Raw genomic sequence first — 14,345 nt, 5'->3', positions numbered from 1 at the left:
ACAGTATATATATATATATATATATATATATATATATATATATATATATATATATATATCAGTCTGGTGAGTAAACAAAAAAATGTACTATCCAATGGTGATTCAATTGCCAATGTGTCCGTTGAGGGTTACAGAGTGCACACAGTGCTCACACTCTCTTGTTTGTCGTCGTCATTAACAGTTCTGCCTTAACATGAATAGAAGTCTAATATCTAATAAGCAGATAGAACGGTTAAACAAAGAAATTCATGTATACGGAAAGTATTATAACAATTGCTTTTATATTAGGCCTATTAGTAATAGAAAGGCAAACATTATAATACTTTCTCAGAATACTGACTGCCCTGTTGGTTACAGTGTTTACTTACTTTTTAATTACATTTTTGTTAAATATTTATTTATAAAAAAAAAAAATACTATCATCTAAAGTATAAGCAGGTTTCTTTTACAAATTTATTTTTATTTTTAAATCCAAATTTCTGAAATATTAATAATAATTATTTTAAAAAATCATATCGGCTTTATATTGGCTGCCCTGCTTTCCAAGATATCGGCATCGGCATCAGCTGTCAAAAAATACATATCGGTCGACCACAAGTTTGACACTGATCATCAACTTTCTCAGGCTTTGATCCACAGTTCATTGAAAGTGAAAGTTCATCCGTGCAATTCACTGACAAAGATTAAAAGATAAAAAAAATATGAACAATTTATACACATGTACATAGCAAGAAGAAATGAGCTGTTTATGAAAGAGGACAACTTAAAACATCTTGCCATATCAGTGAAAGTGAAAGTTAGACGTTAGTTAGTGACGTTAGTTTATTATGGTGGATAATTATATACTCAAATAGTGTCATATATATAGACTCAATAGACTCTATGCATATTATCTGTATATATTTATATTAATTTAAAATAAAAGCTTAATTTAATTAATCTAAAATGGCTTGTGTAGTGGATTGAGAGTATAATAATTATAAGTCATACAAAATAATTATTAATTATCACTAAAAGTCAGTTTCATTTGTACAAATGTTGTAATATGTATAGTTTCCTTTAATTTGGAGCAACAGAAACTGGGGGAGTGACTTTGTGCTACTGCTCAAAGTTTAGAAATTTCAGTATAAGATCTCTAAACCAGAGTATGTAAAGTAAATAGTGACAGAGGAAAATTGGCCATCACACACTACATGACTGAGAATGATACACACGCAGAACCATGCACCTTGTTGCTAGCCGACGTTTGACAAATAAAAATAAATATGTGTTCTAAAATCAGCTTAAAATATCTAATGTTTAAAATTATCCTCCAACTGGATGGAATCAAAGTCTGAAACTTTCATACAGTGCCGCCCACAAATATTTGCACCCTTGGCAAATATGATCAAATAAGGCTCTGAAAATTCATCTGCATTGTTAATCCTTTTGATTTTTTATTAAAAAAATTCACAAGAATGTATCCTTTCATTGGATAATAAGAATTTAAAACGGAGGGGAAATATCATTATGAAATTAATGTTTTTCTCAAATACTCGTTGGACACAATTATTACACCCCTAGAAATTCTTATGAGTAAAATATCTCTGAAGTATATTCCCATTCATATTCACAATTTTGAGCACTCCAGCATGATTATAAACATGAAACTATCCAGCCATTGCTTCCTGTTTCACAGAAATATAAAGTGGAGGGAAAACAAAGCCCAAATGCCCTTAATCATCCATCACAATCAGAAAAACGAAAGAATATATTTCTGATGTGCAGCAAAAGATAATTGAGCTTCACAAATTGGTGAAGTGGCTTTAAGAAAAGAGCTAGAGCAGTGACAATTCCCATTTCCACCATCAGGACAATAATTAATAATTTCCAATCAACAGAAAATGTTAGAAAACTGCCTGAAAGAGGACGTGTGTCTATATCGTCCTAATGCATGGTGAGGAGGTCAGTTTGAGTGGCTAAAGACTCTCCAAGGATCACAGCTGGAGAATTGCAGAAAATATTTGAGTTTCTGGTTCAGAAAACCTTTAAAAAAATTGTCAAACAGAACCTACATCAACACATGTTGTTTGGGAGGGTTTCAAGAAAAATTATCCTAGCTCATCCAAAAACAGACTAAAGCATATTCAGTTATCAGACACGACTGGAACTTCAAATGGGACTGGCTTCTATGATCAGATGAAACTAAAAATGAGCTTTTTAGCAGTAAACACTCAAGATGGGTTTGGTGAAAACAGGGACAAAAAGTACCCCATGTGTACAATAAAATATACAGCTGTATTTTTGATGTTGTGGGCCTATATTTCTGCTGGAGGTCCTGGACATCTTGTTTAGACACACCTTGCATCATGAATTCTATTGTGGCAAGCCCTCTCGCAGTGTGTTGGCGGACGGTCAAATTGATTCTGCTCTTGACATTTCGATGTAGCTCTGCTGTGAGCATAGCACCCAAAAATACAGGTCACTCGCAAAAGTTCCCCTCCACGGAAATCTTTAGTAAAAGGCGAAAGATTTATGCGACAATGAAGAGAAACTCGAGCTGTGTCTCCAACCCCTTGGGCCTGTGCACTGCCTCTGTTAAACTACTACGCTCGCCAAGGGTCATCAAGGGTGACGACGCCTGCCCACATGTGTTTCGTCAGCACCCCCCAACCCCCTAGTCCAAAAGGGAGGAGTAAAACTCAAAAAAGTCCCCTCGGTCCACCAATAACCAAAAGCCCAATCAAGGCAATCTCTTTCTCATGCCTCCATCTGAAAAGTTGGATAAAATCTTATATGAATAAAAGAGTCTTTTAAAGAAATCCCTTATTCCGAGGTCACCGTAGCCACCAGATCCAGCCTGTAGCCGCTTCAGTCACCCGGATCCAGTCCGTATCCAGAGAAGATGGTGGATCAACACCTAGAAAGGACCTCTATGGCCCAGAAACACAGCGGAGACCGTGACAACTAGATGAACCGCAGATACAAATCCCCTGTAAAGACCTTGTCTCAGACGACCACCTGGACAAGACCACAGGAAACAGATGATTCTTCTGCACAGTCTGACATTCCTGCAGCCTGGAGCTGATCTACTGGTTTCGTCTGACAAGGGGAGAACTGTCTCCCCGACTGAGCCTGGTTTCTCACCAGGTTTTTTCTCCATCCTTTCACCGATCGAGTTTTGGTTTCTTGCCTCTGTCGCCTCTGGCAGGCAGAGCTGGGGACACTTCACGTACAGTGCTATCGTTGACTTGATTACAAATTATTGCACAGATACTATTTAAACTGAACTTAGCTGAATGATGTCATCAAAGAATTCAATAACGAAATGCCTTTAACTGTCATTTTGCTTTATTGACGCACTGTGTTCCTAATTAATGTTGTTCAGTTGCATTGACACAATACTTTTTGTTTAAAGCGCAATAAAAAAATAAAAAAAAGAGTCCAAACAATGACCCCTGCTATGGGTAGTGTTCCAAGTGTTATGCGACTTCAGCTAATGATGGGTCCATCAGAAATTTTACGGTGTTAGGGCTGGATCAGCGTCAGAAAAAGCCATGCATTGTTTAGTTATGTCAGTGCAGTGCCGTCAGTTGGGGGAGAAACGGCAGCATGCACAGCTCCTCGTTAGTATAGTGGACAGTATCTCCGCCTGTCACGCGGAAGACCGGGGTTCGATTCCCCGACGGGGAGAGCTGGCTCTTTTCGTCTTCCGAACTATCCATCCAAAAGTTTTGGGTGGAGTCGCAGGTCACAGAAGGAGTTCTGCTTCGACGTCAGCCCGAGCCAAAGGACATGCGTTGGCCAGGAATCGAACCCGGGTCAACTGCTTGGAAGGCAGCTATGCTCACCACTATACCACCAACACTGGCGGAAGTCAGCAGCTTTATTGACGCACTGTGTTCCTAATTAATGTTGTTCAGTTGCATTGACACAATACTTTTTGTTTAAAGCACAAAAAAAAAAAAAAAAAAAGAGTCCAAACAATGACCCCTGCTACGGGTAGTGTTCCAAGTGTTATGCGACTTCAGCTAATGATGGGTCCATCCGAAATTATTCGGTGCAGTGCCGTCGGTTGGTGGAGAAACGGGATCAGGTAAAGCTCGTTAGTATAGTGGACAGTATCTCCGCCTGTCACGCGGAAGACAGGGGTTCGATTACCCGACGGGGAGAGCTAGCTCTTTTCGTCTTCCGAACGATCCATCCAAAAGTTTTGGGTGGAGGCACAGGTCACAGAAGGAGTTCTGCTTCAACGTCAGCCCGAGCCAAAGGACATGCGTTGGCCGGGAATCGAACCCGGGTCAACTGCTTGGAAGGCAGCTATGCTCACCAATATACCACCAGCGCAGTCAGCAACTTGCGCCGTCACTAAGAAGGCTCGAAGTGCATGAGTCGCCGATAGGGCTAGAGGAGCTGATGAGATCTTTGTTTGGACCCGTCACTAAAGAGAGCCTTCAAGAATTTGCATCCCGTCACGTACAAGAAAGCGCTGCCTTCCCATCCGGCTAAATAAACACGAAGTGGTCAAACGCAGAGAGTGCCTATACAGACGATGACCAGTAGAGCCCGACCGATATATCGGCCGGCCGATATTATCGGCCGATATGAGCTAATTGCATTTAAATCGGCATCGGCGTTTATAACGGCCGATGAAACATGAGAAACGGAGTCTCATGCTTCACTCATGTTATGAGTGTTGCATAGTTTGCCCACCAGAGGGCGGTCTGCAACTCCAGAGTTGACAACAGCGCCAGAAATTCACTACAGAAGAAAGCGATCAGCCAAGCCACCCAGGTGAGTCTGTCGTTTCGTCATGTGAAATGATTGTAGATTTAGTTCATACACTGTATATAAAAACGGTGTGATAGTTCTAGCTAACGGTCCTATCATTATCACTTCTAAATATTCTGCAACATCACTTACAGCCGCTAAAGCATTGCTATATTAGATTAGCCACAAAGCTAATACCATGTTTATCAGTGGAAGAGCGCGAACGTTAATAAGAGGTCAAACTATAACGTTAGCATTTAACTTATTCTTAATCTATTGCTGTGTGTTTCCCACATAATGACCGCGTAATGGTCCTTTCACACAGGACGCGGTCTGCACGGCGCTTGCCCGCTGAGTTTGCCGTTGCCTTTCAGATACAACGCGATTTGTGCTGCGCTGCGCTATGGCGTTGGCGGAGTTTTAAAAACTTTTAGCGGGAGCTCTTTCATAGTCTGTTGTTCCTCCTTTCGGTCAGCAGCAAACATGTATCTGTCCCGTTGTAAGAAGCGAGCGATAGCGCTAGTCCTGCTGATGAGAATTAACAGAAAAGCAAGGAAGAAGAGGCTACCCTCAGGTCCAGAGAACAATTTGGTGAATTCAGGCTGGTTACGTTACTCTAACGCTAATATAGCTTCCTTTTTAGCAGGCCCCTTAAATGCTTGCTATTAACTTGTTTGAAGGTGGTTCTTCTCAAAATAGACAGCGGTGTGTTCATGGCACTAACGTTAACCATTCAACTTCGAATTGATTCCGTAATCTTCCGGTAACAGTAGGCTACCTTTACGTTCGCTAGCGCATGACGATGTTTTGATTCAGACTGCACAAAGAGAAGAGGAGAAGATATACGGGTCTGTTGTGAATGTGTATGTGAGAGCAAATATAGTGTAGTTACAGTAACTACAGTAGGTGCGTCAGAAATGATTAAACCAGAGGAGACATGTAAATAAATGTGAGCTGAACACGCGCTTTTTTTTTTACATATTGTTTCAAAGCAGCTTTACAGACATAACAGGGAAATGTTGAAATAATATAGTTAAATATAAGTAGGTAATACCTATTGCTTAACAAATAAAAAAAAAAAAAATTCTCATTTTTGCCTATGTAGGAGATCCCTGTTTATTATTATTATAATTCTAATGATGACATGAGTAATGATACATGGTGATATTATTAATACACATGCATATTCTTTCTCCGTCTCTCTTTCTGCCTACAGATGGCTGAAAAAGGTGAATCCTGTAGCAGCAAAGTGTGGGACTACTTCTGCAAATACTTTAACTTTAGTATTATAATTTATTTACAGTACACACACAGACTGTTAAGACCAGCTTCAACTGGAAGAAAGTAAAAGTGTTAAATGTTTAAAACCAGACTGTTTTTTGATCATTAAAAAATATATATATACTTTTGATGTGCAATTGTTTAGTCATTGAGACTGTAATCTAAGGCTTTTTTTTTTTTTTTTACATAAATCCCTTCTGGAAAATGGTTTATACAGCCCACATACATAGAACAGGCAGATATTTTGCTATTGAATGCTGTGTAAGTGCAGTTTATAGGAAATGGGTCTAATATCCAGTTTATTTTCAAACTCAAAATATCGGCTTATAAATCGGCTCTTTTCGAGTTAATATCGGCATCGGCCCCCAAAAATCCATATCGGTCGGGCTCTATTAAATACCAACAGATAAAAAATCAAAAAGTGACTGACTCTGTTAGAAATCTTATAATGGGGCATGTTTGGATCATTCAACCGTACAATAATCCAAACACAAACCTCAAAAACAACACCGAAATGGGTCACTGAGCTCAAAACCAAGCTTCTGCTATAGCCATTCCAGTCCTCTGACCTGAACCCTACAGAAAATGAGAGGAGTGAACTGAAGAGGAGAAGCTGGGAATCTGAAGGGTCTGGAGTGATTCTGGATGAAGGAATGGTCTCTGATCTCTTGTCAGATGTTCTTTAACCTCATCAGGCATTATAGGAGACAGTTTTGAGCTGTTAAACTGGCAAATACAGGTTTAAAAAAATAATTCAATAAAAGGGTGCCATTAATTGTGGCCAATGTGTATTAGATAAAAACATTTATTTCATAACGATATTTCCCCCCATTTTAAATTCTTATTATCCAATGAAAGGATACATTTTTGTGAATTTTTCAAATAAAACATCAAAAGGATTAACAATGCATTATTTGATCATATTTGCCAAGGGTGCCAATATTTGTGGGCGACACTGTACACTAAGATATTTTCTATGGAATCTGTCAACTCAAATCTACAGACTGAACCTGACTTTAACCCTCTGGAGTCTAAGGGTATTTTTGGGGCCTGGAGAAGTTTTGTCATCCCCTGACATTTGTGCTTTTTTCAGTTTCTTATAAATACTTAAATGGCTAAAGTCTAATTTCACTGTAATCAGCACATACCAGGCTATAATAATATGTGTGCAGGATGTATGTACATGATTGTGTTTTTGAGAAAAAAAATTGTATGCGTGGTAAGTGAAAAACTAAAAATGTTATAGCAATGAACACCACTAAATGCAAAACCACTTTCATGCTGCCTAGGGATGTTAATTTTAACCGGTTAACCATTAACCGACCGTTAAGAATTTTGACCGATGAATATAATCAGTTAAAAGGTTTAAAAAGTAATTTATTTATTTTCAGTAATTTACCAAAATATTTAAAAAGGTTTGCTGTATTGTTAAAATAGGCTATGCTACGTGTATAAATTATTATTTATTATTTTAGAGAGAAAAAAAAACATGTCGCGTTGCCTATTAATAAGTTACATTTTATTATTTCATTCAGAAATAAGCCTAATGCCGACGCAAATGTTAACAAATATATATATATTTTTTTTTAATTACATAGCTAATGCTATTTTTGTTTCCCTCAGTCCACAACAAACCCTTTAAATTAAAAGTTGCTTATTTAAAAAATAACAAGAATAAAAATAGCCAATAAGAAGTTATAGCAAACGACAAGCTAAAACAAATTAATTTAGGCTAAAACGAAACTGAAACCAATGTTGGGTCTCCCATTCGACACAAAAATCAAATGTTTCCATATTCGCAATGTATTTGAATGGCAAATTATTATTTATTATAGCCTAGTACTTCACTTGCATTCCAATTTTCACATAAAACAAAATGTTTTGCATAACATCATGGCTGTGCGTTGATAACACTTAACAGCACAGATTTGATTACATATTTAAACTGAGCAGTTTTTTTTTTTTTTTCATATGTTTGACTGACTGTGATTATGATAAGGAACAGGCTGCATTGCCAAAGTAGCAAAGCCTATTGTGTGCATGCATGCGGTGACAGAGCAATCACTTAATTTTTTTTCCATCTAACAGTGGAAGCAACTTTAATCAAAAAGATAATCGGAATTGTAAGCGGTTTGCCTTTATTTGTGTACATTCACAAAAAAAAAAATCTGGATGCCGCTTTCTGTCGTCTGATTCCTTTCGCACAGCATAAAAATTAACTGAAACTGCATTTTTCAAGTAAAAATATATTTCTCATATAGGCCTATTTATTCGCTATATATAGCCTAGCTTTTATTATGTTTTTCTCCACTCGCAGAAGCACTGCAAGTGTGTTGTGTGATTTGAAGATGTTCTGTTGTTTGTTGCTTTTTGCACATGTAAAATGTATCACCAGGAAACAAATGTTAGTATTTTTAATAGGTCACACACACTTATCCTTTCTAATTTAATTAAATTCAAATGTAAAATTATCTTGTCGGTTAACGGTTAATAATTGGTTTACGAGCGTCGGTGGTCAGTAAGGAAAAATAACCAAAATGAACATCCCTAAATTGCTGCCTAAAACCCAGTTAGCGCAAACTAATCTGAAACTTATCTGGTTAGCCACCCAAACCAGATTCAAGTTACAAGCTCCTGATCTGTATTGATCACGGATCAACTATGATCTGTTCATCTGCTACTATGTTCACAGTGTCCTGTGTTCTCCAGATTTATATGGCACACAAGGAACACATTATTATGTTTCCCAGGGAATACAGTACCTGTGTTCCAGTAACTCAAAAATGTAATTGTCATATGGTCTAGATAACTAATGCACTTATCTAATTCTCTAACAATTATTTTTTTAACGAAAGCCCTTCATAAAGTCTACCTTCTCAGCAACAAGTAAATTATTAAAGGCGTCTCCACCTGTGTTTTTCAGTTGAGCTTGTATTAAATTGCACTTTTTATATTGGGTTAGGGTTAGATAAAATAAATCCTAATCTTTAAAAAAAAATACTCAATGTGTGTTAACAGATCATTGATCATGTGTTTGTTATGTGCAACCAAACATAGGACTCTGGGAATATATGTATACAACCCATGACAGGCTGAAACCAGACAAGGAACGAGCACAAGATCCAACAGCAAAAAAATATTGTCTAATTTTCGTTATGGCCAAAATCTCAGTATAATTTTTTGTCAATATTGCAATATCCCGTTATCTCAAGTTTAACCACTACAGAGACATCATAACCATTGGCAGGAAGAAGTAAAATAACTTTTTTTTCTCAACATTTAGTTTTCAACTCACTTTGCTATTGGAAGGACTCACACAAGACAGTCTCTCCTCAGCGACTCCTTTTAGCACAGGCTGGGACAATCGTTTGGCCTTTGGGTCTAAAGACGGCACATCTATATCTACACCACTGACCACTGCTCGGCGATACGATTTGGAGCGCTGGCCTCTTGTCAGCAGTCCTGCATTCTCATCTCCATCCAGATCATCCTCCTTACTGGTGGAGAAAGAAGACCCAGTCTCAAACATGCTTCGTGGTCGGAAGGCACTTTTACCATTGTCCAAAAACATCTGAGAGGGTTTGCTGAGGCGTGTGTCAGAGACCAGACCCCTAGGTATGATCTGCTGGGTCCCGATCTTATGTGCTGTGGGACTATGGGTGCTCAGTATGATTGGCTGCTTGCCCTCTAAACCCTGAGGTGACTCTGAACTCTGCCTTTGCAACAAGATGCCCACTGTCCTCTCAGCAGGGGATGGGGTGCGGGGTGTGGGGGGGTCTGAGGGGAGGCTAAGGTTGGAGTAGATGGAGGGGATGCTGGAGGTGGAACTGTGAGATGGGGAGCTGCAAAAGTCAACGGGAGACCCATGGGCATCCTGCAACTGGAGTGGAGGTGAACGTGTGAAGTTCTGAGATGATACAATATTTTTTGGTGAAACAGTGCATGGCAGTGGAGACACATTCCCCATCTGATCTCTTTGAGAGGTGAGAGTGAACTGACTGGAGAGACGTTTGAAAGGCTCTGTTATGTCACGCCAAACACTGAGGCCATTCCCATTCTTGTTGGCCAATGTTGTTTTAGGGGAAGAAGTAGCCTCCTCATCCTTTTCATCATCCAATTTAGAGAACTTTGACAGCGAAAACAGTCCATTCGATAAATATCCAATACTGATGCTCCGAGCAACCCTAGTCGTCCTCACAGGTTTGTTGAGAGTGTGTTTCAGCACTGTAGTGTTTGACGCAGTGGTGGTAATCTTCTCAGCCGGCTTGAGAGTGAAAGTACACCTATCATCCACAGGAAAGTCCGTCATGAGAACTCCATCTATTTGGTAACTGAGTGGTCTGGGCTTGGGCTTCATGTCATTTTCATTCAGTCTTTTCCAGAGAGGAGTAATATTGTTATTGGAGAGGTCCACTTCATTGCCAAGATCCATAATGAGTCCATTCGTATCACTCAGCAATCATTATGACCCTTGTCTGAACCGAAAGAGAAAAGAAAAAGTTACATGATTGCTAGTTGAACTGTGCTCTGAAACTATACCGATCACTTAACCTCTGGAGTATATTAACGCGTATAACTAAAAAATGTTTAAGGCTTGTAAGGATAGTTCACTTTTAAAACATAAAAACATACTCACATTCGTGTATTTACAATGACTTTCTTTAATCAGAAGACCAAGAGATTTTAAAGTCCCGGTCACTATTCACTGTAGTTTTTCATTTTCTTTTTTTTTTTTATTGATTAGCTGTCAATCACTACCATTTAGCAAATCATGTATCTGTTCCATAGAATTAAGTCATACATGTTTGAAAAACTTACTTTTTTTCCTGTGAAATATTCCTTTAAATTGTGCGCGAAGACGCAGTTTTTTTTATCATCCGCAAATATAACTGTACAGGTTAGTAAGGTTTGAATAATGACATTATAAAACAATAATGTGATGGTTTTAGAATAAGGGTGAAGAGACTGTTCTCACATAGGATGTCTTAAAATGTATAAGAAATTGTTGATCTATTTTTATATCTTTTTAAAGCAAGGACCACAATGCAACTTTATTGTGTTATCCTTGACAATACGTTTGTAAACGTAAATTGCTACATTTTGTGTCAAATAAACTCAACTCAACACTGCTGAGTATTGCTGGTGGATTTGTAAATGTTCCAAGTATTTGGAAATAAAGACAAACACCCGTCATCGTGTACACAAATTCATCACGTGCGCCATTATCGTAACTTTCAAGCAGGGAATAACAACAAACAGTGCTCGCACCTAAACTTTAAAAGATTTATAAATGAGTGGAGCATACCTCTTTGTGAAGATTAACTAACGTTATAATCTTGCTCTCTACGCTTGTTTTCCTGCCTGCATAATTCCAGCGTGGCACTCTTTCCCTCGAGAGAAAAAAAGAGCATGAAAATGCTCTAAACTCCAAAAACTTTGCCTTTTACGATTTCGCTGTCGATTGTGTTCATATCGAGACTTCAGTAGTGCAATAGTTTGGCAGGGACAGGGAGGGCAAAGAGCTCCCAAGTTCACGTGACGTCATGCGCTCGAGGATCGAGCTAGTGTGAGTGGCTTCCTCAGCTCCGACACTGAGAGAGGAAATACTTAATAAGAGGAAATCTTGAGGGGAAATACTTAATAAGAGGAAATCTTAATAAACTAAATTAGTTGTAGTTTGTCATTCTTAATAAACTAATTTGTTTTTAAAATATTTAGTGCTTCAATAGAGATGCTAGTCGTGAATAACAATGAATTCTTAGCGCCATCATGTGGAGCTAATTGGCAATGTGTTCAAAGACGACATTTATTTATTGTATTTGTTTAAATAACTTATTTATTACTATTATTATTCATAATTTAAGGTTAGGTTATGAAGCAATTGGGCCTCTCCTCATGCAGGCTGAGAGAAACTTACTGTCTGTACAGTTCCTCACAGGGCCATGTGAATAAAGTTCGTGGAACATCACTTCGATGTAATGGAACAACCTGGTTGCACTATAGATTATGTAGAAGTTGGGGTGGGGGGTATGCAAGGTCGTAGTTTTGGTTTGAACATTGGGGGTTGAAGTGTGAACTGTTTTAGTTTTAGTCATGCTCACTCATAAGGTTTTATTTGTTTGTTTGCTTAGGCTATATATTTATTTTTGTGAAATTGTCTTTCGTGCTGTCATCTTTGCAAAATTGCAGTGGTGGACGAAGTACACAAATCAAGTACTTGAGTAAAAGTACAGATACATATAGTAAAATATTACTCCAGTAAAAGTAAAAGTACTCCTTTTTCAATTTTACTCAAGTGAAAGTACAAAAGTACTAAATTTTTTATGTACTTGTACTGAAAGATAGAGGTTTGCAATTTTATATAGGCTACTTAATTTTATTTTATATTAGCACATATTTTTAATAATCCTACTGCTCAAAATACCTGGGATTTTTTTCCAAAATAACCACTATATGGAGTCAAGATATATTTTTGTTGTTCATATGGACTACACTGATGAGAGTGATGTTAACTGTGAAGCTTACACTGTGATGTACCTGTCATATTTTTAAATATGTTTGCTAATTAATATCGACTCTGTGCTTTTGGAAAGCTTTATTTCATCTAAATGCTGATCTTTGGATCTTTCTATTTATTAAAGAATCCTGAAAAAATGTACTCAGCTGAATAAAACAAGTTTCTTGAACAGCATATCAGAATATTAGAAATGTAGCTTTGATCACAGGAATAAATAACATTTTCAAATATATTAAAAAAGAAAACAGTTATTTTAAATATTCATATTCAATTGTTGTTCATATGGACTAAGCTGATGAGAGTGATGTTAACTGTGAAGCTTACACTGTGATGTACCTGAGAGAAAACAGAGATGACCATCTGATCTTCACCAGTAAGAAGAAAGTATTTTAAAGTTTGTTGTTTTACATCACAACATCACATCCTTTCTTTTCTCCCCAGATGTAATATTTTATATATATGTGTGTGTGTGTGTGTGTGTGTGTGTGTGTGTGGTTCAATAAAAAAAAATGGACATTATTTATAAAAATTACCTCAAGTTAGCACATGCAAGCTTGTTAGCTAGACAGTTAGCATAAGCTAACAATATTTACTTATTTTCAGTACGGTTATGAATAAACATTTAAGTCTGTCTACTCGTCTAGTTAATCCAAACAACGTTAATATAAAGTATAAAATAAAATAACGTTACTGTTGATAAACAATATAAAAACAGACGTCACATAGGACATGGTAGCATTTTAATAATATTACGGCAGCGGGGAATTTGAACATGCATAAGTTATTTTATTTAATCTGTGTTAGTTTAAGTGGATTTAGTTCCCAAACAACTGACAATTTTGACCTAAATATGATTTTCATTTACAATAATTAATCCTAAATTTCGACATTAATAACTTTTAGCAACATCAGACGACAGACGCACGCGTGCTCACAAGATCTCCCGGTTCTTACTTCTGGTGACTCGCACTAAACGGTTCATTTGAATCAGTGAGTGGTCGACTCCAGAACAGCTCCAATCGGACCATTCTAATTCGTAAACGAATCGTTTGGTGCGATTCGCGATCCGATTTAAAAGTGTTGCTGAGTCCCAATTTGCATACTATCCGTCCTAAATAGTAGGCTATGCGAAACTAAAATTAGTACGTCCCAAATCGTAGTATGTTGAAAAGAGTATTCCAAAGATACCTGGATGGTCTACTATTTCCGGTTAGAATTCGAATTGCAGATCAATGCACACTCTAAGTGCTAATATTGCCCACAACCCATTGCGTGCGGGAGGGAGGAGCTTTGCGATGGCTTTGCGGTGATGTAAACATGCGCCCTCAGCTTTTAAGTGTAAGAATTCAAATGTTTAACCCTAATTAAAGTTATATTTTATTGTCTCATAATATCATTGGGTTTATGTTGTGCTAAAAAAGTACTGTGTTTATCTTGTAAGGTCCAATGAAGATACTGAGCGCCTCATCAACTGGCGCATTGCCAATGATGCCCTTTAATTAGGCAACGTTGTCGTTCACGTTGCATGACGTCATCTAAGTATGTCCCAGAACGTGCATACTCTTTTGCTACACACTCAAAAGTATGTACTTTTTCCTCACAAAAAAGTACATACTTTTAGGTCGTAGTATAAGTAGGCGAATTGGGACTCAGCGTATATTTTGAAAAGACTCAGTTCGTTCATGATGAATCAGACACCGCTTCTGCGTGTTGGAGCACGTGATATATTATAGGGAGTAACGATATGTTTTATGAAATGTAGTGAAGTAAAAAGTACGATCTTATGCTTTGGAATGTA

At 37.7% G+C, this 14,345-nt stretch overlaps 1 protein-coding gene and 2 non-coding genes across 6 annotated transcripts in view; 1 reads left to right on the top strand and 2 right to left on the bottom strand.

The window, feature by feature from the left end:
• LOC127977339 (rho guanine nucleotide exchange factor 26) overlaps positions 1 to 11,599 on the bottom strand; it is a 102,579-nt gene extending 90,980 nt beyond the window's left edge. For 3 of the 4 annotated variants that reach the window (XR_008158172.1, XM_052582212.1, XM_052582213.1), the window contains exons 1-2: positions 11,336 to 11,599; positions 9,326 to 10,505 (exon numbers count right to left, since the gene is read on the bottom strand). Coding sequence is in view for 3 of the 4 variants with exons in the window: in XM_052582212.1 (XP_052438172.1) it covers positions 9,326 to 10,462 (1,137 nt within the window). In the remaining variant the exon portion in view is untranslated. The remainder of the gene's footprint in view (positions 1 to 9,325; positions 10,506 to 11,335) is intronic. The other variant, XM_052582211.1, reaches the window with a different exon arrangement.
• Positions 2,427 to 2,541, bottom strand: LOC127978042 (U5 spliceosomal RNA). Its single transcript, XR_008158485.1, has one exon. It is a non-coding gene; the product is annotated as a U5 spliceosomal RNA (small nuclear RNA).
• On the top strand, positions 3,601 to 3,672 carry trnad-guc (transfer RNA aspartic acid (anticodon GUC)). Its single transcript has one exon. It is a non-coding gene; the product is annotated as a tRNA-Asp (tRNA).
• Positions 11,600 to 14,345: the final 2,746 nt, after the last annotated feature.

The sequence above is a fragment of the Carassius gibelio genome, chromosome B18, assembly GCF_023724105.1.
Source record: "Carassius gibelio isolate Cgi1373 ecotype wild population from Czech Republic chromosome B18, carGib1.2-hapl.c, whole genome shotgun sequence".
In the NCBI taxonomy this organism is placed as follows: domain Eukaryota; kingdom Metazoa; phylum Chordata; class Actinopteri; order Cypriniformes; family Cyprinidae; genus Carassius; species Carassius gibelio.
This window is presented reverse-complemented; position numbering and strand designations above follow the sequence as displayed.